Here is a 12,115-nt window from a genome sequence, read left to right on the forward strand (position 1 = left end):
CCTCCCAGAGACCAACTCCACCTCCCAGAGACCAGCTCTACCTCCCAGAGACCAGCTCTACCTTTTAGAGACCGGCTCTACCTCCCAGAGACCAGCTCTACCTCCCAGAGACCAGCTCTACCTCCCAGAGACCAACTCTACCAGCCCGCAGACCAAGACCAACTCTACCAGCCCGCAGACCAAGACCAACTCTACCAGCCCGTAGACCAAGACCAACTCTACCAGCGGGGAAACGGGAGCGTGCGGGCACCATGATGACGTTCCTCACGATTTTGCATTCGGCCAAGCAGTCGAACTGGCTGGCGAGGAAGTGCACGTCGGGAAGCTTGGGGAAGGTGCGCACCACAATCCCTCGGGGCCTATGGTGGCGAAGGTCACGCACGACGTCGCCGTGGGCGTTCCACCAGTCGCGGATCCTTTGCTGCTTCTGCGATAGCCTGGAATCATCGATATCCTCCACGTCCTTCAGGAAACCTGAGATCGAAGTCCTCCACGCCCGAAGTCCTCCACGCCCTTAAGGAAACCTGCGATCGAAACCAGCTCGATCTGTTATCGTATCTGATGCGTGGTTGTTGCTGGGGCAGAGGTAATGCGTGGTTGTTGCTGGGGAAGAGGTAATCCCTGAGACCTATTTATAAGAGGTGCGTGTCTAGACGCCTACGTTAGTTTGGGCGGGGTTATTGCGACCGAAGAGGAGTTGCTACCTCTACGGGCAATCTTCGGCGTTGCGAACCGCGGCGTTCCTTGGTTTTCTTCTTCCCAGAAGTAGGCGGTGACGTCTTCGGGGCCTTAATTAGGCCATTCATCGCTTGGTTGACGGCGGTTCTCTGTCTCCCAGGAGACGGAAGCGCTCAGAGATAAAGTAGCTCCATAACGTCCAGAACGTCGTGCTCAACATGTCAATGATACTCGATTTTCACTCGACCAGTAAACATATAACAGCGCTCCTCCTCTATGTTACGATGCCGGTCTCGAACATACTAGAGTATGACGAGTATGTTCCAGAGTATGCTGGTAGGATACTTGGGGGATTACACGCCTGTTTCTTTTGATAGTTGCTACCAGTGTTCTTATGGACCTCGTACTCGGCCTGGCGTGGATGACGACGGTTAGTTCGAGCTATTCCTCCGGGAAGGCTGAGATTGGGTTGGAGGGGAGACTTTTGGTTGGTCCGAAACTTTTTTTTGAAGTATGGCAACAGCTTCGCAAGGGTTGAAATCGTCCACGTCGGTGGTAGGCCCTGGTGCTCTATCTCGTTACGTACATGAGTATTTTTCTTTGTTAGATGCTCACAGTCGGTATGACTACTTGGTGAAGTTGAGCTGCTTGGGCAAGAAGAAGATCACTCAACCGAGGGCGAACGGAAACGCTGAGACAGGGAACACCGATAAGGCTGCCGGTGAGTTTGAAGATGCGGCGATGAATGAGGGGACGACCGAGGCGGTGAGTGGTCGTATATTCCTAGATATAATGGTCAATGAGTCTTATTTGAGTTTGCGTAAGAAGAGCTTTTATATTTTCAGTAGAAGCCATGACGCTTCCAAGATTGCTGCTGAAGAGTATGATCGGATAAACAAGACCTTGGGCCATCCTTGGGGAGATGGAATGAGGGCAAGATTCCTTCAGGTCGCTAGACGTCAAAACGTTACACCAAAAACTCTGTCTAATACAATACGCTTTGGACCTTTTGTCGAACCTGAAATTCCGTACGACGCCACTTGTTACGATGATATTAAAATCGAACGAGAAGTACAAATACAAGCCAAATACCATATGAGTGAGTTATTCCAATGGTTTCAGAGCCTGATAATACAAGGCCAACTTCCGTCTTCAGTCCCAATTCATGAGGCTCGTCGAGCTTCCAACCGCAAGATGGACAAGGATGTGAGCGACAAGGATGTGAGGGACAAGGAAGTGAGCGACAAGGAAAATAAGGCGGGGGCGGAAGGCGTCAAGCTGTATTGTGGATTGAAGTATGCTCGAGAGTTCTTGAACGTAGCAAGGAAATCTAAGAAGACAGGTCTTATTATTAACTTTTGGAATTTCTTGTTTCAGCTAACATGCAAACTGCTGGAGACGGAAGTTATTGAGGATCAGTTGTCTTTGAAGCATGGCTTCCCTGTGATTAAGCTGAGGAAATGCGACGTATTGGTCGCCTTTATCAAGTCTGGAATAGATCAGGATTTCTACGTAAGCAAACGACGCTACTATCGATTCTTTGAAGAGCATATGCAGAAGCTAAGGCATCTGGCTAACCATCCCAAGATCGTGTACCCCGAGGCGTCCTGCTCAGCTGAAATTGCTCAACCCACATCCACGCGAGTGTCGGATAGTCTTAACGCAAACGAGCTTAACGCGGCGGGTGTTCATCAACACGTGTGCGTAAAGGATTGCTTGCAACATCTGTTGGGAAAGCAGGTGGCTAAGGACGGAATGATGTCGGGCTTGGATATCGTCAACTTTACCTCGCTCGAGGGAGAGAAGCTGTATATGGCGTTCATGATTCGCAATATGAAGTGGGTCCCAGCCAAGGCTCTGTACGACCTTTTCACGAGAGGAGGCAAACTAGAATTGACTCCGCCTCTAGCACGCCATTTGACCCAAATGGTGTATGGTAAGACTCGTGACGACCTACGCGAGATTATAGAGTCTTTACCGCGGAATCATTGGCTATATGAAGGAGAGACCTGTGAGCTGGAGCCCTTCGTTACACCCCGTGCTAAATTTACTATGGCAAGGATCATGATCGGCATGTTCGACTTGATCTCAAACCAATCCAAACTTATTGAATCGTATGCTTCATTGCCAATAGAGTGCCCACCGCAACGAGCTGCAGCCGTTCAAGAAAAAGGGGGAGATGGTAAAGGGGGAGACGTTCTTAAGACAAGTAGTGGAAAGATTGAGATGTCGTGGGGTAGTGAAGGTGTGACAGCTGAGGAGAAACTTCGAGAGGCTTTGAATTCTTCAATAGATGACGTCCGTCAAGCAGGCTACAGAGCGATCAGGACGTTTTGCTTGAAGTGGTTGAATATCAATCCGTCTCGAGTAGTGAAGTCAGTTTTGAAAGAATTGTATGAGAGAGCTCCACCTCCAAACTCGACGTTTGTGAAGGCTGCTGAGCGTCTTCGGGACTATGGCAAGTATGATGAATATGGAGATTGTCGAACGGAGGAAGTGAAGGGACTTTGGACAAGCTTGGCGGAGCACCCTCTGCATCCTTGGGTTGTATCGAGGTGCGCAATGATTATTCGGTTTGCAACGCAGCATGTACTGCACGACCAGGACCCTATTCGGTGCACATGGATAGAGACAGTGTTGTCCTTACTAGATAACGCGAGACCGGACTGTATTAAGAGATTGCTAGACGCAATTCAGCACGAACTGGAGTTGTTGATATATAAGTGTTCTCAGGCCATAGATAATTCCGAGCAAACCAGTCATGCGTGCTCTAGATTAATCCAGGAAATTTGCCGGTATAGGCCCACCGTTGTTGCCCAGTATAATCCCAGACTGTTGGAAGTGTTCCAGTTTTCTATAATTAATGTCGAGGTAGATCGCTCCTTCCTTTGGACGCATCAAGATCATAAAGCAGTCATCAACCATTTTTATTACGACTGGCAAGAGTGTATCAGGGACGGCTGTCAAGACGCCGAAATCGGGTACAAGCCTCAAGGTTTTGGGTCCAAGAATAAGAATAAGAAAAATGATAAGGAGGATCAGGAGAATAAATTGGAGATCAATGAAATTTCGGATAAGGAGGAAGAGTTTGTTATATCGTCAGTATTCACCTCCATACAGGAGGTGGAGAAGTTCTTACTCCATTATAGCGACGAGAACCAAGCCAGACTTAGAAAGGAACAAGAAGAGAAGAGGGAACAGGAAAGACTTCGCAAATTAGAAGGTAAAGGTGATGAGAAGGTGGAGAAGGTGGAGGCTAAACTAACTCCCGAAGCGCAGGAATGGGAGTACACACCGTTCTTCAGGACTACCGCATGTACTCGATTCCCTTATCTGAAGAAAAAATGCGCGCTCTCTATTGTTGAGGATTTCTTTTATGACACTGAAAAGCTGGAAGCCCTCCGCCGTTGGGGTAAGGACACAATGTTTATAGAGGCGCTAATGAAGCATTACCGAGAGAGTGACTCAAAGATCAGCAAGGAAGTGGAAGGATTGTTTAAAGGATACGTACGTTGTGGGCATAAAAACAAAAGAGATATAAGAAGATCATTTGGTGAAATGGAGAGAGAATATCTTATTAAGTTCGACGTAGGAGTAGAGCTCCGTTTAAGAATGACTATGGGCACTAATGTTCATAAGTTAGTAGATCGTATCGTTCACCTTTACAATTCATCAGCGGTTGTCCAAATGTGGTGTATTAAAGATCTGATGAGAAGTAATATGAATTATTACCAGAAGTGTTACCTCTTCCAACAAGCATATGACAATCGAGTGGAGTGCATTAAATTGAAGACTAAAAAGATGGTGGGTATGTTACAGTATTTTGAAGATATGTTTTCCTTCATGATCGATAGCTGGAAGTTACTAGCTTCGCCCACTCTTTTAGAACTGAGACGGTTGTCAGCCGGGCCAGATATACATGGTGTGGAAGATCAAATATATACACGCCGTAGTGAATTCTCTAGTGGCGGAGAAAATGGCATCGCTGTCTATGAGTTGTCTCCGAAAATTTGGTGTACACGAGCTAAAATGATATTGGATATGGCACGACTACAAGCTAGTCCCGGGATTAATAAGAGGACATGGTCCGAGTTCAGTTCTGATTATTTTGATCTTTGTTATATGCCTTATATGGATAGCTTCATGAGATCGTATCCACCTAATGTTTGCCAAAAGGCTTTGTTGAACCAGACGCAGCTGTTGATCTATAACTTGGGTTGTCACAATAAACTGTGGAGACGGGCGCCAATGCATGTAAGAGATCAAACAGCTAGGTACCAGGCTCTCCTGTACAGTAGGGTACTCAAAGGTGACGATCTACCTTCGGGTATGCAACTAACTGATTCTTTGGAATCATCTTCTGGACACATGGAAGCTATGACCTGGAAATGCGGGCATCTATTCCCAGAGCGGATTTTGTGGAAACGCACTCCCTACCATAGACACTGTCAGCAGCATAAGTATGCAGAACTATCACAAAACATGCTCTACCACAGGCATCATGTTATTGACGGTCTTGATGGAAACCGATTTTGGATACCTTCAGACCTCGATATTTGCCACATGTTGCCAAAGAATGCTTATTCACCTGCGGAGCGAGACGACATGCGCAAAAAATTGAAGGAACTCAACATACCAAACGTCCAAAACGGTCACAGCGTTATCAAGTCGGATACTGAAAGCAATTCTTCATGGAACCAAGATACCACAGATGGGAATGCTGCATCGAACGGTCCTTCGAACAGCAAGGAAGTGAGTATGGATGTGAACGAGTCACCGAAGTGCCAGGAAACAGAGGAAAGGACGAAGGTGCATATACCTCGATGTGTTCGACGAGACTTGACCCGTTACATTGCTTTTGTCCTACGAAATGATGAACTCAAAATACAACAGGATCGTTTAGGCTTGGCTGCGTGGTTTGTCCCAGTGTCCGCCTTCAATAACGAATCTAATGGCGTTGCTCTCATTTCACGGGCCGAGATCCAGGAGGTTAATCTTAGCTTCGCAGACTGGGATGAGACGAAGATCGTTTCGGAGATCAGCAAACTAGTAGACGAATGTTTATCGCAGAGTCAGGTACACAGGTTTAATTTGTCCTACTACATGCCGTCGGATCGCTGCGCTATAATGCCGCTGTTGTCAAAACGCACCAGAGAAGAAGTGCGTAAAAGTGTGTGCGATCGGATCGCGAAGCAATGCATAAGACTAACTAGTAGCCCAGTGGATGTCCGCATTATGACGATGGACTCACCGTCGTATAAATCGTCCATGCTGCTGTCCTACGATGAGCCGGTGTTACACTTCTTGGGCAGAGAGCCTTGCAGAAATCCTTTCAGGTTCTGGGATCGCGCCCGACAGTTAGCGCTGAAGAGCCGAAATACACAATTGTATGCCGAAGCGATGTACCTTGCATTGCCCAGAAGGGACGCTCATCATTCGAAAAATCTGTGTCCGAGAGCTGATTTCCACAAAATACTGAAAACTCTCGATCAACTTGTCCACAACAGCAGCTTGACTGCTTTTGACGACCAAAAACAACAACCGTTGCCAGGCCCACAGCATACCAAAACGGAGCATACAAATACGGAGAAGGCAGAGGGTTCGGAAGAGGAGATGGGTTCGGAAGAGGAGATGGGTTCGGAGGAAGAGTTGAGTGGATGTAGTTTGAGAGAGTATGTGAACAATGCGAGACAGCATCCTACTACGGACTTTAGCGTTTCCAGCCGACGCAAGTTAGCGAGAAGAGTGTGGTTGTTGAACCACACACCATTTAGGAACTACGGTGTGGTTCCTATCGCACCGATAGCGGATGAGTGCGAGGAGTTTTACTCCCGTAATAATTGCAAACACATTTTGGATGAGCACATACGAACTTTCGATAACCGTGATATGAAGCGTGCGTGTCACTACAGACATGCGTACAAGACGATGCATGAGATCTTGAACGCCGGTGTCGAAGCAGAGCTGCGCAGCCTGGAAATAAATCCCAGCGAGAAACTGCCTTGGCTGCAACTTCAACACGCCCCGCTCCCTGAAGGGGAAGCACCGCCAAAGCCAGAAGGAGATTGGCTGGCCGGTTATAGCAAGTACGAGTACAAGGTCAAGGTTGAAAAGGCTACAAAAGACGCGCCTTCGCGCATTCGAGTGGAGTGCGCGACGAACGAGTCTGCGACGGACGGCATCAGCGGTGTTGCTGAAGAATCGGGCTGCTGCACGGCATGCGGCTACACGGCCTACGACGAGGCGTTGGTGGAGCGTATAACTCTCTCGTTGCTCAGCCAATTCCGACAGTGGTATGCCGCCGAACAATCGCCTATGTTCGAACATTACCGAGTCATGGCACTTAACTACGTCCGCCAGTGGCCCCTTATCACCACCAACTCGCCCAAAAGCATCCCCAATGTCCCCGGCTTAATGGAACGCATCTGTAACCTAATTCCCGACGACGAATTCCTACTCACCAAACGCAGCCACATTCTAGACCGCAAGATTCTTACTACACTCACCCACTCTTCTAAACGAGCCAACACAGACCCGGACTCGTACTTCCAGTATCTCTACGCTCTCATGCATCAACATAAATCCATTGGTTGGGAATCATACGTGGCCAACTACCAAGATGTCAGCGGGATGTAAACTGTACGAGTCCACCTGCAAGTTTCCATCTGCTGCAATTCTACACCTACAGGTCTCATGTTTCTAATATCAATCCCTATAGATCATTCTACCAGAACTCACGCATTTTTCGTCACAACAACTGTATCATTGTTCACATCAACCATAGTCACTTTTCGACCACAACCACTCTTTGGCCGTCCGTGGTACCTCCGGCGGTACACTCTAATTCAACTTCGTTAGCCGAAGCGGACTGGCTCAACTACTTCGTGCTGGGATTGTGCAGGATTATAAAGGACTTGTACGGGAAGAGATTCGTACCGGGGGTTTGAAGGTTAAGGTTTGAAGGTTAAGGTTTGAAGGTTAAGGTTTGAAGGTTAAGGTTTTAAGGTTAAGGTTAGAGTTGAAGAGTTGAGTGCAAGGGTTCGCGAGATTTGAAGGTAGAATGTTGAATGGGTTCCTGCAGTTGCTGTCTTTATTTTTGATCACTTGTGTGACATGGTCGGACTCAGTATCATTCTCATGGAGTGCGTATGTGTTTGGATTCATGGATATCTGTCTGATGGTGCACATCTTATTCCATTGGTCTTCGGAATACGGGGCGACATCAGGCGCTTTCCAGTGGAACATGTATGGATGGACTTGTATGGTGAAGCTGTTTTGTGGTTACTTATATGGTTACTTCAATACATCGGTATCTCAGGGTACGTCGTCAGGCGTATCTGTGTCCCCTGGACTGTTCATTTTATTGCCATTACCGTACCTCGTGTTTGTGTTGCGCGGTGCGTTCCAATTACTACCTCGTACACTGACTGCTCGGACAGGTGGCCGCGATGGTCGTTCAAGTGTTGTAACTTCGTCCGGCGTGGGACCAGTGTCGACAGCGCCGACAAATTTACCGGTAGATCGCAAGGTTCACCATGCGGGTGCGAGCGGTGGAGTCTCTACGGGCGGTATAGGGCAAATCGCTGACCCAGTTGACGGCGGTGGTCTGGACCGCTCGGCTGGTGCACGATACGGTCACGATTGGGGTTTACATACACACAACTTATCCCAGCGCGAGTTCGGTTGTCAACCATTTGGTGTGCTCGAAGCCCTGTTGACGGACATGGTCATCGCGGTGATGCTCGACTTAACGGACACGCTAACCATAATCGATCTGCTACCCGCCATTAGCGCAATCGACGACCCCTGGTCGGCCATTATTGCCTACGTAGTCTGTGCCTGCACGTTGGCAACTTGGTTCATGCATTCGACCGCATATCCTACCTCCGAAAGCGATGTCCTTATTACCCGGAAAACCGTATGCATGACCAGCATCTGGATGTGCGACCTACCCTTTCTTAGCATCCGCCTTCTAGTCTGGTGGCTAGCCCCCCTCTATCCCGGTCTCCAGGGCATGGTCCTAAAAAATGTCATCGGAATCCCTCTTTGGCTCATCAGACTGAGACACTGCCGGGACCTCGAGATTGACACTGATAACGTCAATGAACAAATCACACACCAAATACTTACACATGAAACGCAACATCATGCAAACCGACGTTTCGCCACACACAGGTTACAGGGATTCCGCAGCGCACGCTCTAAAAGCCACACAGCATCGCTGCTCTTCGGCGTCGAAGAAAACCCCCAAGACATGACACGGGAGAGCAGAGCGATCCACTGGACCAACTCCTACAGCAAAGTGAAGAAGAAAACCGACCCAGAGTCAAATTTGGGGATGGCGATACCGACTCTGAACTCTCGTCGCGATCTGATGACCAAGATGCACCAAACGAACGGGACGACGACCTGAGTCCAAGACCGGATGTTGACACTCCAAGACCGGATGTTGACACGCCAAGGGGAAGCGAAATATGGGGAACGACACCAAGAGAAAGTACACCACGAGACACAACACTAAGAGGAAGAACACCACGAGAGACAACACCAAGAGACAGAACCAGAGGGGAAACAACCCTGTCCAACATGGATAGCCTGACCAACATTTACGGCGGTCAGGACTTGTACAGAATTGACCAGTCATCTGAAGAGTCCAGCAGCAAAGACCCGGAAAGGTCGGAGAGCAAGCTTGGTAGTCGCAATCGGCCCGTACGTCCAGCTACACGTCACCTGGTAGCTTGCCCGCACGGAGGTCATCACCATGAGAATCATGGGGACCAAGAGCAAGGGGATCAAGAGCATGGGGGTCACAAGACTAGACGTTTTGTGAGAATCAAGTCACTTGAGCCAACGGACACTGGTGGTAGACTGGTGCACCGACCTTTGGCTACCAAGTCGGTGGCGTTTAAGTCACCGTCGGCTCACCAGGTGGCTGCCAAGCCATTTAGTAGGTTGCTCTTGGATGGAGATGAAATGGATGAGGAAGCGGGTAATAGGTTCCATCCTTTTTCTGATGTGGTTCGGAGGCATAGCAGCCTATTTACCGACGAGTCAGTTTCTGAGCTGGGTAGCCCGGGGCCGGTGTCGAGCGGTTATCGCGAGCTGCCGGCTCCGACGAAGGAGCGGAATTTCATTCAGAGGATCTTCCATCGCTGGTTTACCTTCAAGTCCAGTGTGGGGGAGGTGGACCCAGCGGAAGACTATCTCACTGGCTTCCGAACGCTGCCCATACCCTCGTTGGGAGTTGGACGAATGTCTCGACAACTGATCTGGAGTTTAATGTTCGGTCATAATGCAGGATTCGCCACGAGGTTACTGAACCTTCCTCCCGGTACAATATGGGAGCAGATGAGGCTGCTACTTCCGATCCTGAATGAGATGGCCTGTACCATGGCGTACTCCGTTTGTTGGACATTAACATTTAATCAAGTACGACAAGAGTACGCTGACTCGCACCCTAATGGTCCTGTTTGGCCGGGGACATTTGCCGCAGAACGCGCCCGGCTTCGAACCGGCACGACCCCTATTGGTACGACCCCTATTGGTACGACCCCTATTGGTACGACCCCTATTGGTACGACCCCTATTGGTACGACCCCTATTGGCAATGTGGCTAGTGCCCGTGCGCTGGTCGTTGGGATATGGCCACTGGGATCCCTGAACGACCAGTACTGGTGGGGGGAGGTGCCTACTGTATTGTGGGCGCTGGTAGGCGCCTTGTCGGCGTGGATGCTTCTGGTCGACATGGCTTGTTTGTTTCGGCTCGTACCGTTCCGGGATCTCGTGTTCAGTTCTGTGTGCCACATGGCCAAGGAAGTATGGTTCCTGTTTGCTGTGTTGAATTCCGTGACCTACAGTCGCGTGACCCTGAAGAAGGATATTGAACAAGCTACGGTCAACCTCCGAATACGCACCCAGGTCCCCTTCCCTCCTGTGATACCCGGAGCGTCCTGGATTCAGCTGCTGTGGCGATGGCTACCCTCGCTTTTGATCATATTCAAAATGGTAAAGAACTTCTCGCTAATCAGCTCCGTTCTCCTGTGCCGCAAGTACAAACGTTATAACGTGCCACACCCCAAGTACGAGTCCTTCCCAGGCTATCCGGAAATACTAATCCACTGCGATCCGACCGATCTACAAGACCTCCCAGACGCTACGGTACGTCCTACTACGGCACGTCCTACTACGGCACGTCCTACTACGGCACGTCCTACTACGGCACGTCCTACGACGGCCGATGCGGTGCCCACATCCTCCCAGGACTCCCTACTGAAAACTTCATGCCTAACAGAAGATGCCATCTTTACACGAAATGCCAATGGGAGCAATGATGGCAGTTCCGTGATGCCTTCACCCCCCTTGACGGCCGCTGCCGATGAAGGTGGGGGTGATGATGAAAGCGGAGCTGCTGATGAAGGTGGTGATGTAAATGATGAAAGTGGGGTTGCCGAAGAAGCTGGAAATCATGATGGAGCCGGAGCTGCCGAAGAAGCTGGAAATCATGATGGAGCCGGAGCTGCTGATGAAGGTGGTGCTGCTGATGAAGATGAAAACGGTGGTGAGAAAGAGGGTGAAGAATCAGGAACCAAATCCAAATTTGGCGAACCCAACAGCAACAAATTGTCGAGAGATAAAGCTACCGTCCAGGTCGCATCTGGTAGAGCGGATGAGGAAGGATATATTCCGGTGTCATCACTGTTACTGTATAATCTAAGTGTTAATTTTACGGGTCCTGTTTCTCTTCACAGTCGAGTATTGGAGGGGAAGGATTTGATAAAGTCCTTGCGGTTACTGGACCTTATAATGACACGGCAGTACACCAATATACGTTTGAAAGCTTTGGTTGCCCTGTTCCTGTTCTTTCTATACCCTGCCTGGACGACGGCAGCAGCTTTTAGCGTTTCTTTGTCCATGATGGGGATCTACTGGTTAGTCTCGCACGCAATGAGACTACTGACACTCCGCACTCTAGAAGTCCAAGATCTACTTCCCAAATTGATCTCCCATTACAACCAGTATACTTTCACCCCTAATGACCGGCTTTTTCTAAGCCTGTCCCACGTAGATGAAAACTTTCGAAAGCACGGTCTATTCTCAGCACCGGGCAGGACCTGACCCCACCCATTCTAAATAACCATCTACCCAATCCAATCTATTCGCACACATGCCAATACCGCTCAAACCACAACAGTCACCCCATTTCAATATCGTCATTTACCAATGCATTTACCAATGGTTCCACCTATTGCTTCAGCGGTAATAGGTGCCAAACCGTGGTACTCGGTTAAACCATTTAATTAGAGCTACCGAACCACTAACAACACAATAAACAACCCGAGACGGTTAACAAATACAACTAACTAGTTTTATCTACAGACTTACAAAGTGAGTCAAGAAGGATTATAATGAGCTTCGAGTGAAGCTTCTGGGGCTCTTC

General features: G+C 49.0%; 4 protein-coding genes across 4 annotated transcripts; 3 read left to right on the forward strand and 1 right to left on the reverse strand.

Annotated features, from left to right (window-relative positions):
* Window positions 1-1,018: 1,018 nt before the first annotated feature.
* GNI_022330 (putative transmembrane protein) lies at window positions 1,019-7,314 on the forward strand (the record flags this gene model as incomplete). Its single annotated transcript, XM_011136015.1, has 3 exons — window positions 1,019-1,108; window positions 1,191-1,233; window positions 1,286-7,314. Coding segments are annotated over 3 exons (6,162 nt in total), but the record flags the coding sequence as incomplete, so codon positions are not given.
* A 342-nt stretch (window positions 7,315-7,656) lies between these two features.
* GNI_022340 (hypothetical protein) lies at window positions 7,657-7,866 on the reverse strand (the record flags this gene model as incomplete). The annotated part of the gene is made up of 1 exon (XM_011136016.1): window positions 7,657-7,866. One exon carries the CDS (start codon window positions 7,864-7,866, stop codon window positions 7,657-7,659), a length of 210 nt encoding a protein of 69 aa, XP_011134318.1.
* A 55-nt stretch (window positions 7,867-7,921) lies between these two features.
* Window positions 7,922-9,091, forward strand: GNI_022350 (putative transmembrane protein; the record flags this gene model as incomplete). The annotated part of the gene is made up of 1 exon (XM_011136017.1): window positions 7,922-9,091. One exon carries the CDS (start codon window positions 7,922-7,924, stop codon window positions 9,089-9,091), a length of 1,170 nt encoding a protein of 389 aa, XP_011134319.1.
* Window positions 9,092-9,264: 173 nt separating this feature from the next.
* Window positions 9,265-11,793, forward strand: GNI_022360 (putative transmembrane protein; the record flags this gene model as incomplete). The annotated part of the gene is made up of 2 exons (XM_011136018.1): window positions 9,265-9,370; window positions 9,416-11,793. The coding sequence occupies 2 exons, from the start codon at window positions 9,265-9,267 to the stop codon at window positions 11,791-11,793; spliced, it is 2,484 nt and encodes an 827-aa protein (XP_011134320.1).
* Window positions 11,794-12,115: the final 322 nt, after the last annotated feature.

This window comes from Gregarina niphandrodes (assembly GCF_000223845.1).
Source record: "Gregarina niphandrodes unplaced genomic scaffold scaffold00003, whole genome shotgun sequence".
NCBI classification, from domain to species: Eukaryota; Apicomplexa; class Conoidasida; order Eugregarinorida; family Gregarinidae; genus Gregarina; species Gregarina niphandrodes.